The 17,810-nt window shown below is 45.6% G+C and overlaps 1 protein-coding gene across 2 annotated transcripts in view; it reads left to right on the top strand.

Annotated features, from left to right (window-relative positions):
* The window catches only part of TMEM201 (transmembrane protein 201), a 29,253-nt gene that overhangs the window by 5,174 nt on the left and 6,269 nt on the right, over nt 1-17,810 (top strand). For both annotated transcript variants that reach the window (XM_055798714.1, XM_055798715.1), the window contains exons 2-8: nt 1,395-1,515; nt 2,168-2,362; nt 4,209-4,385; nt 5,003-5,394; nt 5,867-6,070; nt 15,504-15,721; nt 17,489-17,560. In XM_055798714.1, the coding sequence (XP_055654689.1) occupies nt 1,395-1,515; nt 2,168-2,362; nt 4,209-4,385; nt 5,003-5,394; nt 5,867-6,070; nt 15,504-15,721; nt 17,489-17,560 (1,379 nt within the window). The remainder of the gene's footprint in view (nt 1-1,394; nt 1,516-2,167; nt 2,363-4,208; nt 4,386-5,002; nt 5,395-5,866; nt 6,071-15,503; nt 15,722-17,488; nt 17,561-17,810) is intronic.

Genomic DNA, 17,810 nt, shown 5'->3' with positions numbered 1-17,810 from the left:
AAGCATCACTTGGGGGTTTCATATTTTATGAGCCAAGTTTCAAGACATGGTCTTGAAATAGTAGGGAAGAAGTCTCAATTGTGGGCATCCAGCTATAAAGGTGATGGCTGAGAAAGAAGCCAGTTAGTTAAGGAGAGAACCACCTGCCCATTCAGTTGGAGGGTGCCAGTCGACATTTCTGCAGCATTCAGGAGATGTTTTGCTACAGAGTATTGTAGCACCAGAGAACATTTCCTAGAGCAGGGAGAAGTTACTCTCAGCTGGTGAGCAATTCAGCTGCTGTTAATTGCTTTCCAGGCCCTCAGTGAGCCTCCCTGCTCAGTTGCTTTCACTGCTGTCCAGCGGGAGCCAGCTGACCCCTTGATGGTTAGGCAGAAAATGGGGCTGGTGGCAGCTGGATCCATCTGCCTGCATAGCTGCCATAGCCAGTCCCTGCCTGGGCTTTGCCTGAACAGCTGCCCTGCCTTGGAGCTGTGATTGGGCCTGGTTCTGATCAACCCAGACAGCTGGGCTGTGTTGCTTTGACCTGCGAGGAAGCTTCCTCTTGGGTATTGCACCAAGTTTCAAGACAAATACGGACCTTTGTCAGCACGCAGGCTCAGGGGTCCAGGCCACTGAAGTTCTTTGCTCAAACATCTGTCACAATCTGTTGTGATGTGGCCATGTCACAGCTGTCCTCTTGTAGTGACTTGTTTTAACAGGATTGTTTTAAAAAACAAGGGGCTCATAGATCCAGGTCTCTAGTCTTTATCTCATCAGTTCCAGTGCATAAAAACTGGGGAAGGCATGTGGATTCCTCAGTTCCATATGTATCTAAAACTGTGAAGAAACAGCTACTTCCAGTGCCTGAACTTTGGGATGATTTGATAGACCTTTGTCCTTGAAAAAATTTCTAACAAGCAGGGCACATAAAACTGTAACCATGTGCCTGCTTTCTGGGTTTCTGAGTACCACCATATGCAGTTCTTGTGGACTGTAACTTCCATCTCCCAAAATCCTGTGTATTAAGAAGGATTCTATGAATGCATTTTGTAGTAAGTAAGCAGCTACTGCACCCTTTGCATATAGTAACAATGCTGATTATGGACAGGGCTTGCATCCCCAGTACACCTCTGAAAAACAGTGAGGTTATTCATGAGGTTGTTTAATTAAAGTTCTGGCATGTCCATGGTGTTAGCACAAAGATAGGAGCATCAGGCAGAATTTATTTCTACTTTAACAGTCCATCTTTTCATTGCCAAAATGACTACTCTGAGTCGTATCCTTTAACATACTGAATGGGAAGACTGATTGTTATTCCAGCCTCTCCTGCATTTCCCTGTTTGAAAGCCGTCGCTTCCCTGTACGTCAGCTGAGTTCAGTGTTTATGCTTGACGCGTTTCCTTTCCTAACAGGAAGAAGCCCACACATGTGACGGTGAACTGCTGGTTCTGCAATCAGGACACGGTAGTGCCGTATGGGAATCGCAACTGCTGGGATTGCCCCAACTGTGAGCAGTACAATGGGTTCCAAGAGGTACAGTGACAAATGGCTTGAAGGGTGGCTGGGGAGGCACATGCCCTGTGGCAGAGTGGTTGCGGGAAAACCCTGCTCCTCATTTGAGATGGTGCAGGCCCAGTGCAGATGAATACCCAGTGTTTTGACAGCTGGCAGCGCTGTACTGCACACCTATGAACTTAGCAGCTGATCACTTGATCAAATTGGAGAAAGAATCCACTGTACTGGGGTGTGCTGACATAGAATGATAAAGACAAATTTTCCCCTCTTGCTTCAAAGGGCAAAAAGGGCCTTGACATTTTCACCAGTATCTTTTAAGAATTATTATTATTTAAAATATATGGAATAATTCTCTGGTTTTGTATTTTAGAACAGCTGAATTGCTCTATTTAGGGTATTAAATAAATAAAGCCTGTCTTAAGCCAGAATCCACCAGCACCAGCTGCTTGCAATAGGTGTACAGAGCAGTGGAGAGGTGGTTTGAAGAGTTTTTTCTTCTGGTTTGTTTTTTTTTTTTTACTTACTACTTTTGTTACATAGGTGAATGCATGAAGTATAGCGCACCTGACAGAGCGTCGGGCATCTTGTTAGCAACCAGGGGGATACCTGGCTTTGATTTTACAATCTGATGTTTGCTTTCCCTCCTGCCACCCTTTTTGCTTCTTGTCAGAATGGAGACTACAACAAGCCCATCCCTGCTCAATACATGGAACACCTTAACCATGTTGTGTCAGGTGGTACAACTTTTTGTGATCCTACTAAACCACAGCAGTGGGTGAGCAGCCAAATTTTGCTTTGTAAGAAATGCAACAACCATCAAACCACAAAGATCAAACAGCTGGCTTCATTCTCACCAAGGGAGGAGGTAAGTGTTCCTTAGGGACTGGCCTCACAGGAAAATGTTGGTTAAGGCACTCCCCTGTGTGTATCTGCTATTCCTGCTCTGTTTAATCTGTCCTGCAGCCTAGTAAGCAGGGGAGATAGGAATTTTTCGGTGTGCTATGGAATGATGCTCCAGTGGTCTTTGCAAGCAGTATGTGGCACTGCAGTGCAGAGAAGATTGGTGATTAGTGTTGCAAACTTACCTGATCCTACTCCAAAGCCAGATTACCATGGCTTGTTCTAGATAGACAGTGGAAGTTGAACCTTGAGCCCAAAACCTAACATGCATGTTGCCGAGGTCAGCTTACAACTCCAGTACTTACCACTGACCCAGCTGAACTTACAGGATCTGGTAGGCACAACAGCCCACTCGTCACCTGGAAGCCTTAATAGATTTTGTTTTTCCTGAGGCCTTGGCTGTGCTGCTCCACTTCTACTAGTGGAGCGGGAGAGGAATCCTGTGCAGCCACATCATCTCCGTGGTTAGGCATTTCTTCCTAGGAGGGCAAAGGGATTTTACAGTTATAGCAGCAGGATTTCCTGCTGAGCAGCCTCTTGGCCTTCCCATTACTTAGTATGCATGGAGGGTAGGATAGCAGGGTTTCTCCCTCACAGTTTTATGGATTGTCAAAGTTTCGTGCAGAGGATTCAGTGCTGCACTCCTTAGCTTTCAACCATGGTCAAGCCTTGGGGTTGTATGATGGCACTGTAGTGGGATGCATTCACCTTCTGGACTGCCTAATCCAGTCTGCTTTGTGTAATTGTAATGAGTTTAATCAGGATGACTCCCAGAGAACAGGTTTAAATTTGGTCATGCTTAATGGGAACATCTTCAGCTGATTCCCTTTCCTCAGCTTTATTTCTAGTCCCTGCCTCTTGCCAGACCTATCCCCTAGCTCAAGTAACACGAGCCTTTGGCCCTTTTTCAGGCATTCAGTGAACCGCAGTGTCTGTGCCAGCTAAGAAACACAGGACCGTGTTACCCAGTGTGGTTAGATGCGTGTGTCAGTGGCAGCGGTAGCCTCTCAGCATTGCTGGCCTGTCCAGTCGGGGTGAGCCTGCTGCTGCTGTTCTCGCCCATGCGATTCTGTCTCGGTTCCGGCAGATGGAGCTTATGAAAATACTGCAGCAAGCCCTTGGGCAGCTAAAATGCATCTTCTGCTTCCCTCTCCCAAAGAAGCTGCCGGCTTTCATCTGCATGCTTTTGGTGTAAGGATCTTGACAGAGGCTGGGAGTGGAGTTAGAAGAGCCCTAGAACCCTCTGTGATAAGTGATGGGTCCACTGTAGTGATGCTGAAAAACCTGCCTTGGGCCCTACTCACTGTTTTTATGAGTGCTGTTAATGATTTATGGAGCTCATCTCAGCAGGGTCTTAAGACAATGACAGCCTTTGAGCCTGGGGCTGGAGTTTTGGAGGGAGCTTGTCTCTCTCCGGCACGGTGGTGTGAAGGGGCAACAGGTCTTTTGTGCCCTCTCATTTGAGGAGGGGAAGAGCAGTACTAGTTTTTAGTATCGTCTTCTGTGTTGGGTTTGTAAGGTATCCACAAAGACAGCTAAATGAGGCCACAGAAATCGAACATCCTGAAACTGGGCCACAGCAGCTTTCTCCAAGAGCTGTTTTGTCTCTGCTAGGACATGGAGGCTGGGTCAGCTGTATGCAAAGCTGGTTGTATAGCCGGCCTCCAGGTTGGTCACTGTTCAGGCCTGGTTTCAGGGGGCTGTTCCTCTGGAGACTTGGAAGCACACCTTGCTTGCATGTCACTACCAAGTGTAACTGGTGAGGGACCTGCAGTTCTCACCTACATTTTACTCTCCTGTTCTCTCACCAGGGCAAATATGATGAGGAGATTGAGGTATACAAGCACCATCTGGAGCAGACCTACAAGCTGTGCCGTCCATGCCAGGCTGCTGTGGAGTATTACATAAAACATCAGAATCGGCAGCTCCGGGCGCTGCTGCTTAGCCACCATTTCAAATGCCGTGAAACAGACAAGTCCCCTACTCAGGTACACGGGGAAGGAGATGAGGGAAATTAAGGGGAAGTGCAGAGAATGAGGTACCTCTGCACCTGGGTTTGCTGCCAGGAAAGGAAGGCAGTGGCCGTCAGGCTCTCTTAACTCCAGCAGCTTGGGTGCACAGCAGAAGTTTAGAAGAGCACAGGACAGTTGCCGCAGATGCTCCTGACATTAGTTTGAGGTTTTCCTCTTACCTTCTGGCAGTTGTACCGAATGACACCAGCAAGTCCAATGTGATAATAATAACGGTGGCAGGAAGATAGTGGGAAAGGCAGAAAAGGGGAGGTACGGAAGCAAATTTATGGGTGCAGTGCAGGAACCTACTGAGTACATGGTGGGGCGGGAAAGAAGAATGATGGGAGGTGAATTATGACCTTCTTGCCTCACTGCCCTGCCTGTCCTTGGCTTCTGCTCATAGATCTGCTGTTGCTCTTTGCTACATCTACAGCATCCTGTGTGGTGTCAAGCCCAGTACAGAGACTAAGAAAGGACTTCATTAAAACTGTCCAGTAAACCATACAGTCTGGAAGTGTTTCATAAAGCACCGTTTCAAAACCTTACTACAGTTCATTCAGCTTCTGACAAGGTGTTTCTCCCTTCCTCTGCAGAATTTATGTTCGTTCTCCTCTTCTGCTTCCATAACCACACCAGCTCAGGTGATATTTCTGCGGTTCTTAGCCTTCCTCAGCTGTGCGTTCCTCGTTCTGATGGCCTTGTATGGGTCAAGCGACCCCTTCTCACTCAGCACAGCAGTCCCTGCTCCTCTCTCCTCTGGTCCAGCGTCCATTCGGAACAGGACTGGCACAAGCTCGCTTGCAGACTTGGAAAATGACACTTCTGTGACAGTGGCAAGCTGGCGGGAGCTGCTTCGCCTGCTCCCAGAACAGATGGTGGAGAACCTGAGTGCCGCATGGGCTTACGGGAAGAATCACCAGATGGCAGTTGCTGTCCTTGGGCTGTTCACCTGCTTGTTGGCCATGTTCTTAGCTGGACGGATCAGGTGGGTGTGCTCTTCTCTTCTGTTTCACTTAAAGGAAAATGTGTTATGTCAGAGGTCTTTTGCATTGTCTTGACTTGGTGAGCCAGGGGGTAAACATTTGTCAGAATAGCACATGCAGTACTAGGTAGCACAGTTCTCCTTGTAATTCTTTGGGTTGCCAGTCAGCTGGATGGAGACGGCAGAGCTTGCTTTGGATGTGTTCCTTGGTTCGTTCAGTTTAAGCTTGAATTACTGTGAATGACAAGCTTGCTGTGCAGCTCTGTAATCTGGTGGAAAATGGGACTGATCTATTCGGGCACTTGCCACAGCAGTGGGAAGGGTTGCAGATGATACAACTGTAGTAAGGGACATACACAACCTGCTCAGTGTGTGTACCCTCTCCACCTTCCATCTCCATGCCCAGGACCAAGGGGGTTCATTGGTGTTTAAACTCTTACCTTGTGTCACGTTTGGTTTCTTTTTGGTCTTGCAGGCTCCGGAGAATTGATGCGTTTGCTTCAGTCTTGTGGTTTGTAGTGATGAGCCTGCATTTAGCTGAGAGGTACCTGAAGACGGAAACAGCCAACTGGCTAGACACAGCCAAATTTGGCACCACATCCTTGTGCTGCTTGGTGGGCTTCACCGCAGCAGTGGCCACGCGGAAGTCAACGGGCCATCGGAGATACCGGCCCCGAAGGTCAGAGCCAGAGCAGTGACGCTGGGGGAAGGAGGAAAAAAAGCCTTGTGAACTCTTTGCGACTGGTGCTTCTCTTTCCTCTTTTTATTTCCCCTTCCTCTGTTTCTTTTTTTTTTCTTTATCAATTAGATAAGCAGTGAAGATATTGTCTTCCTTCTATACATAATTTTTTTTCCCCATCCTTCTTTCCCACTGTGCTAGCTGCTTGGAGCATTTCCACTGCTGGTGCTAGCCGTGGAAGCTATTCCTGCTGCCTCCATTCTCCCTTCCTCCTGAATCCTGCGTCAGCAATGCAAATATACAACTTTCCCAAAGCCTGTTCTTCCAGCAGCTGCTTCACAAACTGCTCCATAAATGCAGCCTCCTCCCCATTCTGCTTCTCCAGCCAAAGAGATTCTGGCTTCTCCTGTCCTTCTGGTTCTTCTCACTGCCTGTCCATCCTTAGCCAGGCACAGAGGAATCCTCTGCCTTGATCCACCATGGGGCCCAGGCCACCTTCAGTTTTCTAATGGTGCTGGTCATTTTAATTTCGAACTGATGGGAACTTGCCTCTGGATTCGAGTCCTCGTAACGTGGGCTGTAGTAACTCTGCATGGTGTACAGGCGTGCGAGGAGGGGACCGCATGTAGTCTGTAACCTGGTTCTTCTTGCCTTCCACTGTGTAGCATCACTTAACTGCATGTTCTCACTCTGCCATTCTCCTACGACTCCTATTTTAAATGGAGAGGCGTCCTTAAGTGCTTTGGACTGACCTTCATTAATTTATTTAAAAGGGTGCTTTAAAAGGTTATGTAGCTCAGGGTGTCTTGATTGAATATCTGAATGTATTCAGCTGTTTTAGGCTAAATTTTCAAATCTACCCGTGGCCATTGCTTTCATGCAGGTTTTGAGTTTTTTACCCACCCCCCCACCACCCCCCTGAGGAGCATGTGTATAAAACCCACAAATGGATAAAAATGTGAATGTTCCTCTACTCCTATAGCCTTAGAAAGAAAAGAAATACAGGGCTAATAGCCTCATGCTATGGTATATGGTCAGCTGTTTTTATACATCGCTATTTATTCAGTCAGTGTTTTCCTTATTGCTGATAGATACCTGTGCTAGATTAGGAGGATGTGCTGTAGGAAGGGGTGGGAGCCTCTGCTGTGGGACTGAATGGCAATAGAGGTGGATTTTTCCTGTTATTTGGAGGGGTTCTTTTTTTGATGTCTGGCATCGGTGCTAAAGCTGCTGAAGAGAAGGGTCTGGAAATTGTGACTTGGAGTTGAGTGCCTGGCGGTCCTCTGCTGAAAGCTGGGATGACTGGATGTTACTGTGTGAGGAGGAAGGAGCTTTCAGCTGCTTGGGCTTTTGTAGGATTAATTTCTTGGGGGCCCTTAGGATAAGCAGTCTGATTATCCTGCACTGTTTTTTGCAAGGCAGTCCACTGAACTTCTCATTTGAATTTGGGTCTTCCAAGAGGAAATAGCATTGTTACAGAAGGCCTGCTATTTTCTTCTGTTCAGAATAGCACGATGACACTTGCCACACTAATACAAGTTAATTGGGTGTCTTGATCTTCCTATGTATAAACTCTACTAAAATAATGAGAATGGAGCTCTCACTGTGAAGTATTTGCATCTCTTGCTGAAAGATTCAGGCACTACTGGATGCTGCAGATGCTGGTGAAATTGCAGCTTTTTTAAAGGAAACAAAGACACTTCATAGCTTTTCATAGCTATTGTTATTAAACCCGGTATTCATTGTGAAAAAAGAAAGGTAGCACTAACAAAAGCTCTGTAGAGATTTGTTAACAATAAGCAAAGTTGATTGTGTCATGGGAAGGTACAGCTCCTGGCTGAAGGACCATGTGCCTGTAACTTAACAACTGGCATGAGAAGGGGGGACACAACCTGCTTCTGATATGTGTCCTCCTTTAGAACTTGTTTCTGGTGCCTTCAGATAACTGCAATATCCACCTCCAAGCAAACAGAACACCCTTCTTCATTCTGGTGCTTGTGAATGATGCTGCTCTGAGAGTTGTTTACTTACTTGCCCACAAAAGGAATCCAGCATCTGCAAAGGCTGAGTCTACTCTTCTGTGTTCTCAGTGCTGACCCAAAAGATTGTCTTCCAGCTGTTGTTACATTGTTTTCCTGTGCCTGATCTTTTCTTTTATTCTCTTTGTCTTTTTTCCAGTGCAGTGTTGGATGGGATGGGGAGGATGCACACTAGACATTAGGAACAGGCAGCCAGCAGAACTGTGGCAAGGAGTGGGGTTTACACTGTGAAGCCTGAATAATACTGTTAGGGAATATTTTAGCTCTGTTGGCACAGCAAATGCAAATCTATACTGAACTTAAAATCTTTTATTCTGGGAGATATGTTAACTGCAATTGACATGCAAACATTTTATGCAGATTAATACAAATTAAGTGTATTTACAACTAATTTTATATGTCAGAACACCAGAAAGCTACTTTTTTTTTTTTGTGGCCAAGCTGTACAACTGAAACCCTGGCTCTGTGGTGCTTTGTTCGTGACTTTCAGACTCAGAACTGGAAAAATTTCAGAGATGAAACAAAATAACAAAACATATATTGAATGGTGGTTCCATTTTAATGCCAAAGAAGCCTTTGTCTTTGCTCAGGTGTTTTTTTGCTCAGCTTATTTTCCCACTCCTTGGTGCCTCAGCTTGTCTGTGCTGCTGCTGCTGCTAAAACCAAGAAAAAAACTCAGAGCCTCAAAAACAAACTTGCAGCAGCTGAATTTTGGTCCTTTAGAGACTCTGATGCTGACAGTCTCCTCTTTGCTTTTCTCACATGCTTTGTCTCACGTGCTTTTGCTGATGGTAGAGGACAATTGACCTTTTGGAGGAGAGGGAAGGAAGAAGGAGAAAGGTTTTTTTCCCATATGTGTTTGGATTTATGAACTGCTGGCATTTGATCTGTACCAGATGTATCTCCTTAGACAATTAGGCCTGAAGAAGATCAGTTATAAGTTACTGGCATTTTACTGTTGACTGTTTCGGGGGGGGGGGGGGGGGCAAACCACCACCGCCTTTACTGCAAGTGTTCCTGTAATACTTGATTTCAGTGCCAAAGAGGCTATTCTAAACACTCTGCCGTGCTGTAGTTCTGCATGGAAGGTTCTTTGCCAACTTTGTATTTTTCACTTGAGGTTCAGTTAGGAAACAGCTCAGCAGTTAGATACATCATCTAACTCTGCCTGGTTGCTTCCCCCACAGTGAGTCCAGCAGAAGATGTATGCTTCCAGCTCAGGTATTTTGGTGCAAGTCCAGCATTGAGCACAGTGCTACCATGCTCATGAAGCTGAGGTGCTATTTTGTGTGGCACATGGGTATATGTTTTCTTCTGCTGAAGGGGGTGATGGCTTACAAAGGGCTAGTAACTTACTAACACAGGTGCCACAAAATCATACAGAACCACTTGATCAGTGCTTTGAGCTTCTTGTTTTCATTTAGCTGGACTCTTATTTCAGGCCACAGAGGAACCTGTGGTCCCCAGATGCAGCTTTATTGCCTGAGGATTCTCCCAGCTGTGCAGGCCAGAGCATGCAAACATCTTAACTCAACAGGTCTAGAGGATTTTAGCCCAAAAGCCTCTAATTTCAGGTGCTGTTTTTCTCCCACTGGCTGTGTGCTGGTGTCTGGACCAGAGGATGATGCTACAGAATGGAGCTGAAGTGGTGAGGGATTGATGGCAGGTTTGCGTGTTGCTTGAAATCAAATCTGCTCCAGCCCAAAGCACCTGACTGGCTCACAGCGGCCACGGCTGATCTGCCAACTCCAAAGCATCTTGCACCCAGCCCAGCAGAGCTGGATACACAAAGGGGCCAGTGTGCGTTCATTAAGTGCCTTTTCCTGGATGAGATTTTTGATAACACGATGTTGCTGTGCTTCAGTGGAACTGACGCAGCTGCAGCTTGGGACAGCAGTGCCTGTATGTCTGCCAGGCCCGTGCTTTTGTCTTTCGTTTGCTACCAGTGAGTGTGGCTGGGCATAAGAGGATACTTGGGCTATACTCTTAAATTTCTGAGCAACTCTGCAGACTATAGGGGGCTTGAGGGAGAAGCCAGAGTCAGCAAACAAGTAAGCATCTCTGCTCTGCTACTTCTGGTCTTCCTGAAGACTTTGCTGACATCAGTGCATGCAAACTGATGCCTTTGTGGCCCTTTACAATTCTAAATATGCTATGTTTATATCCAATTCTTTCCTTTCTATTAACTCCTCCTTTCCTGCATCTGTGCTTTGCATGCCCTAGTGAACTGACCTTGGGTGTGTCAGAGGGTGAGGGCAAGAGCGGAATATGAAAATAGTGGTGTTTTATTTTGGCTTTATGAATATTTTTCAAGTATGCTGAAATTATGTGAAGCTAATAATCATGCTTAGATACTATAGAAAGTATGTATTGATGTATTATAGACAAATTATTTATACAATTAATAGCCAGCTGATCGCTCCAGACTGACTCCACTCGTGAAAGCAGGGAGCTGTGGTATATGACTTTTTTTTGGTTTTTAAATAAATACTTTTAAAATTGTGTGCTGTCACATATAACCTGCCAGTTGATTCCAGGTGTGCCGTCACCTGCAAGTATATTTAGGGCCTCTTTGAGTTCTCATATGAAAGGGGCAGTACTCAGTCCTGAAGTAAAGCCTCATTTGGGACCAAAGCTATAGCATACACAGGCAGGGGAGGGGTCCTCTGAACACTTTTGTCATGCCAGCAGGTCTGGGGTTTTGTAGGCATAGGATGAGCATATACACTGCTGCCCCTACTTTTGGGCCACAAGCTAGGAGGAAAGGCAAAATTGCTGCCAAACATCTGTCTGTACTCTAGAAGGTGTTGGTGCAGGACCTGGCAGCTGCAGCATTTTCAGCTCTAATTCAGCCTTCCTTTTTCATCCAAAGCAGGGCGACGTGTAGGAGGAAAGAATCCTTAGTCTTGGCAGCTAAAGTTTCTAGGTCTCTAAGTCACATATCTAAATCTTAATGTGTCTAAGACCTGTGCCCTTTTTTAGCATTATTCTCCCCTCCCCTTGTTCCTGTTTTCTGTTTGCTATGTTGCTCTTTGCTCCTGACTCCATCAGCTTGACCAGAGGCACAGGTTATGGCACTAAGTGATGTGATGCAGCAGACCAGACAGGTGACTCTGTGTGTCAGCTTACAGAAACATGCTGATCTTATAGCCCGCAGTAAAGCAACAGTGAGCTATTTCTGCAGTCTGGGCAGCAGCGTCCATGCTGCCTGGAGAAAATGGTGCAGCATGAGTGGGTAACGCATAGCTAAATTATGATGGGACCTTAAGTCCAGAGGAAATGTCTTACCCCATGACTGAGACGTGGTTCCCTGGCTGCCTGCAGGTGGATAAACCTGGGCACGTGCAGCAAACTGCCTGGCTGACTGCATCTGACCTTCTTAGGTCGCATACTGATAGTGGGATGTCCTGGTTTCAGCCAGGATAGAGCCGGTATTTAGTTACCGGCTGGGGTTAAACCACGACAGGGGGGTGGGTCCATCTACAGCCCTGTAGTCTGACCTGACCATGCTTTCCCATGTCTCTCTCTATCTTAGGGGTGATGCGGCATCTCGGGTTGAAATGCGAATAAAAAAGGCACACACGTGTGGTGGTGTCTTTGGATAAGAGGGAGGTATTGGGACTGGACGGGGAGGCTCTGCTGGCAGGAGGTGTTTCTTCAGGGCAGTGTACTGTCCCATACCATGTGATAGTCTTCTTTAACCTGCTGTTTGTTTATTTCTAACGTATCTGTGTAGCAGAGTTGTGCCCAAATGTCTAGTAATGCTGTGATAATTGTAAACACTAATTAAGATACCCAATTCTTGATGTTCGCAATACCAAGTTCTGAAATAAACGGCTTCCGGGCCCTGACTATTTCCACAAACTGTCTGACTCCAGAGCCTCTTTTTTTTTTTTTTTTTCTTTTTTTCCCCACCCTTTTTTTTCTCCCTCCTTCTTCCTTTTTTTGGTTACTTTTTCCACTGTTAGCAGACCCACTATTATCATCTGCGCAAATGGCTTGGAGCAGTGCAGTAGTCTGAGTGCAAAGACACAGCTGCACTGCTCCAGACTAGGGCTGTGATGTGTCTGCATCCTGCCTTACGATCCTCTTGATCTCTTTGCCTTTTTTTTTATCTGCTTCTGAAAGAAATTTTAGTTCAGCTGACCATTCTCAGGCATGAAGTGCATTCCCATGGCAGCACCCCTGGTTTTTAGCAGCATCTAGCCCTCTTTGATGTGACAGTGGCAAACACTAAGAAGAGTGCATAGAAAAGGAACAGGATTTTGCACATTTTTGAGGAATTTACTTTGTTTGGAGTGGATCAATACTGAAGCCGTTCTTTGGTCAGCACTCAGCCCTAAGGCATTAATATGCTGTGCTTAATATTCTTCAGCTCTTCTTTGCTAACCAGAAAAATTCCTTTTCTGGATGGTGCAAGACCAATGATTCCTCAGCTGCCCAGAGTATCTGACCGCACTAAGCTGGTGAGGTTGAGAAGTGGGGCTGTTGAGCAGCAGAGCCTGTGGAAATCTCATCTGAAAAAGTTAAAATCCTAGGAAATAGGTTGTGGTTGTGAGCAATAAGTGATTGTAATGTTTTCCAGCCCATTAAGTGAAAAACTACCAAAAGCCAGTAAGTCAGATAAGCTGTTTTCTACTGCAGCAAGGAGTTGTGTAAAGTTGAATCCTTTAGCCCAAAGGTACAAAAGGTGCAAAGTTAGGAAAAAAGAGCTATGTTGGTCACGGGTGGCGCTCTGATTTGGCCCTTCACAGACATGGCACAGTGAGTGGTGGGTATCAGTCCTTCTGATGATTCATAGCATAGTCCTGAGCTGCACTTCTAATTTCCTTTCCCATTCATTTTCTCTTACAAAGCTGAGATGGACATGTACCTCTGCTATTTACATCTGAATATGTGGTGGGGCAAATGTATATCTATGTGCACTAAAGGACTGCACGTTTGCGAAGCATGACACCCTTCCCAGGTCCTCTGGAACCTGAAGAGGTTGGGCAGTTTCTGCTGCGAGACTGACGAGTTCCTTGCCGCTGTTAAAGGCATGTCCTGCTTGCAAGTACCAGGAAGCTGGTTGGCTCAGATGTTGTTCAGCCTGATTAAGCTGGTCGGGATTGTTGATGTCTGCCTCGTACTAGCAGATAAGTAGTTTTATAAGATATTTTAAATTGTAATCTTAACTACTTCTGGACACGCTAGCACTGCATAATATTGCTGCATCACCTCTTTAATCTCCAAGAGAGAATGGCGCGTGCATAAATCGCCTCACAGTGCAAGACTGAGATACGTATGTTCATTCACGCTCCGATTTACTACTGGCTTTCCTCTGACAGAAGAGGAGCCATGCTGTGGCTCTCATCTGTCTCTGTTTTCATCAGAATTTAGATTAAACCTCCAAATGTTGTGGCTTGGTTGTTGGCTGCAGAGCCTGATATCTCCATTTTAAAATGTATACGCTTCATACTTTGTTAGTACTTCATCATGACTTATTTACACAAGTGTATTACCTCTAAAATCTTACAGGAGATCCTTGAGAGATCTCATTCATATTCTAGACTTTCTCTCAAGTATTTTATTCAATTGTTAAAAATAATACAAAATGCCTGTACTTTCAACGCTGTGACCTCCTTAGAATGCTCGTTTTGATGGTATGAGGATGCAAGTGAGACTCCAAATCTGACTTCTCATTTCTGATGCAATGTAGCCAAATAAACGGTACACAGAGCCTAAGATCAGTATGTGATCACAAGGAAGAATAGAAAGCAGGTAAAAATAGAGTGAGTTTTTGACAGATTGTTCAGCTTAGGTTGATTCTTACATTTTAAACCACTGCAAAAGTAGGTGATGAAACGGGGGTATCAGAAATTAATTGGATAGCAGTTTATTTGCATATGGTAAATGAGCGCGAAATACTGTGGCAGTACTAGCTGTGAAAACTTTAAAATACAAATTCTCAGACAATTATTTTACCAGTGGAACAGAAGTCAGTTTATGTCTGTAGTACCTAAAACTCAAGCTAACTCGTACAGGTACCCTTAGTAGGTTTTGTCAGCAATCATCTTGCATTCTCAAGTTGGACATGCTGTTTGCAGCTCCACTCTTTCACTTGGAAGGAACCCATTGAAAACAACTCATAGACCTAGAAATACAATAGCCATTGTTATTGCCAATTTGATTTTTTTCCAGGCACAGTGACAGAGATTGACTTTTGCGCACTAGAAGCAAGACACTTTCTGCAGTGTATGCTACAGGAGCACAGTTCCCTCTGAGTTGCTATGTTAGTACATATTTGTAGCTAATTATGATATGCAGAGAAAGGAAAATGTGATGGTTGAGGCCGCAGTTTAGGGTTGAAAAAACGCAGGTTTGTGTCTCTCAATCACAGGAATTTTATGTGACCGTTGAGGGTCTCTTAGCTTCTTTTTGCTTTTCTTTCCCATCTAATAGAATGAGGGTAGCGAGTCTTCATTACCTCACAGAAGTATAATAAAGACAAATGTATTAAAGAGATTTGAAGGTTAGTTGTAAAACAGCTCTTGTGCCTAAATATTTATCTAGGTACCCATAAAAATACTTTTATTCCTACTAGCATTAGAGGTAAGATGTTGATTCTGGTTTCTAAACACAAAAAGACTAGTAGGTTGTCGCAGCACTCTCAAAACTAGCCAGCTGCAACAAGGTCTTTTACCGTCACGTACCAACACACTCTTCATGCCAGTCCCTCTGCTGGCCTGGCCTCACCTTGTCCAGGGCATGTGTTCTGTCTCTTCTCTCTGATCTTCCTCAGCTGCTCTCTCTTCCTTGGCTGCCCAACCTCTTAACAGAACCAGCCACACCTGCACCTTGTCTAGATCAGCCAACCCGCCGCCCCTGAAGCCAGCCCACAGCTGTATATTATCAATGCTAATTAACCCAGCTTCATTCCTCTATAGTAGATAACTACTTGCTTCCCACAGCCATGACATTTCTAAGAATGTTGTTTGCATGTGCACATAACGAACTTAAGATGTACTCTGTTGTTGTTCCTGTGTGTATCTGGACTCCATAAAGCATTCTGGTGGTCTCTGGGTAATTTTCTTATCCAGGGAGAGAACCGAGGTACTATGACTATTTGCACCCAAGTTCCTAAACTGTTCCACCATTTTTTTCCCACACCGTATTGTGGGACAGATTGGTGCACAGAAATTTAAATGAGCTTGAACAGTTCTTCATTCCCCAGTTTTAAAGGTGTAGGAACGTTCCCGTAAGCTCTTAAGCATTCTACATATCATGCACTCCTGCACTGAAAAATTGGTACAAACCTGGTAACAAAGCAAGTGTTCATGTAAGAAGTACAACTGAGAGAGGTAGTTAGTGGAATGTACTCGTTTCTAAATGTTTGTCATGCGTGTCATTTGCAGGTACCTTTCTGGGGATTCAATTACTCTTTTTCCCAGCGGCACTGGGAATGGCTTCCCTTCCTCTGCTACATCTCTCTTTGTCCCAACACCACCCAGCATTCTCCAACTGACAAACCAACAGCTCTTCAGGTCCCCACGCAGGACTTCTTCTTCTTCTCTTCCTGGACGTCTCAACAGGGCGCTCTCGCTGGGTACCATCCCCTCCTTGGCCAGGGCAGGTAAGTGTGTGTGAAATTTTCTGGCCCAATGGAAATGACAGTGGAGCAGTACCATTGTACCTTCAGAAGGAAATGGGCTGCGATGTATCCACGTTACAGTCCTGTTTAAGGATGGCTGCTTCTGTGGTGCAGAGGAGCATCCAGCACTGGTAATTTTGGTTTTGGCATTAAGAAATCATGCAGCACACCACTGCCATCTTGGTGAAACAAAAAGTCTCACCGAGTGCTTGCCTGCTGTGGGTTTGCTGAAAGCCAGAGGCTTCTCCAGGCGTTTGTGGCAGTATGGCACAAGCTACAAGGCTGTGTGTGGGAGAGAGACAGAAGGAGCGGTTGGACATGGAAGATGGAGAAGAGCAGCTTTTAGGAAGCGATTGGGAGCATGGGGATAACTGATCAGGCAAGAGCAGTTGCTCCCTTCCCTCTAGTTGCTTTGTGTAGTTTGATTTTCTCACTGAAAGGAGCAGAGCTGAAGGCAGGCTCTTCCCTGAGTCTGGATTTGATACACATTAGCCCAACTGTTGAAGCTGCTTTAGAAAGCAAATTTGCTTTTGTTTCTAAGGGCTTTGTGTGATCTGGGGAAGATTTATAGGCCTAAGGAAAGACTCTCTCCCAGTAACTCAATAAGCCCTCTGTTTTGCTGTGCTTGAAACTAACAGATGGGAAATAGTGTTAACGCTGTTCTACATCCAAGGAAAGCTAAGCCTTCCCTTGTCCCTAACTGATTACCAGAAGGCCAGAGTTACTCAGAAGTTATCTAGCAGCTTTACTAGGAGCAGGTGAAGAAGTTACCACCTTTGGAAGCTGTTGCTGCCTTCACATCACAGCAACTAAATTGTGTGCATACTTGTCATCTACTCCTATGCAACATTAGATAAATTACTGTAAGCCAGTTCTGCAGTGACAAATGCACTGGCACGGAGGCGTAAGGCAGCAGCTAGGTACACCCCAGCCCGTCTGGCTATGGCCTCCAGGTCTCAGCTCCCTCTGGCAGTCAGACAGTTTGCAGATCTACTGCTTGTAAACATTTGTCTTTTAACCTGGTACTGGAGAGGAGCAGTTGCGCCCAGTAATAAACCAGCAGCGTGGTTTTGTGTGCACTTGTTTTAAAAGCTAGAGGTAGTCTGCTATTATTTGAAATCAGAGGAGAGGGTTCTTGAGAAGAGGTATGGTCTTGAAGCTGAAGAGTCCCAGAATAGTGCCCAGTGAACAGGACGGCGTCTGCGCTGTTGGGCAGAACCCTTTCCAAGTATAATTTGAGCTGTAAGTCTCCCTGCAAGCTTAGCTCTTTTCTTTCTTCTGTCTTTTCATAAGCTCCCCTTAAGTCTTTGCTGAACAGCAGCCTTCACTGCCCCTTGAAGGCAAAGAGCAACTCAGAGCAGGATAAAGGTCCTGGTGGGTTGTGTCACATATCCCAAGCTCCAGAGGCTTCACAGCAGGTCAGAGCAGCAGTAGTGTTCTGAACCTGCAGAGCCCTCTGGACTCTGTAAGTGAGGGGAAGAAGGGGCCCACTAAAGGAACTTAGACTCTTCATTTCAGGCATTTTGGGGCAAGATGTCTTAATTTGGTTTTGGGCTGCAGCTGGGAAACATGGATTATTCTGATGCTGGCATATAGCCTGCGCAGGAAAACAGGGACATTTTTCCTGCCTGCATTTACCACCCATCACCTTCCGAGGCTGGCAATAGGATGATGCAGTTACTTTTCTGAAGGATAGACCTCCAGTACCTGAGCTAGCTGGGTTAAAACTGTTTCATTTTTTCTTTTTAGATTCTGGCTACTTGTTCAGTGGAAGTCGACCAGCCTCGCAGTCGTCTCAGTCCAAGGAATCTCCCACATCAGGTGATGCACTAGGCCTTCCGGAGCAACTGTCTTTGTGGGATTTGCAGTGAGTGGGTTGAAACACACGATCCAAGTTTAGTTCTTTCCCCCCTGCTCACATCTCAGTGAAAATGTCAGTTTTGCAGTTAGAAATGCTGCAGAGAGAGTTACAACTAAGAGTGGGATTGCATTAAGATACAGTGCTGTATGTGTTGGGGTTCTTCTCCCTGGGAGAGCTCACAGTGAGATCAGTGAGACAAAGCAAGGATCC

The sequence above is a fragment of the Falco peregrinus genome, chromosome 3, assembly GCF_023634155.1.
Source record: "Falco peregrinus isolate bFalPer1 chromosome 3, bFalPer1.pri, whole genome shotgun sequence".
In the NCBI taxonomy this organism is placed as follows: Eukaryota; Metazoa; Chordata; class Aves; order Falconiformes; family Falconidae; genus Falco; species Falco peregrinus.
This window is presented reverse-complemented; position numbering and strand designations above follow the sequence as displayed.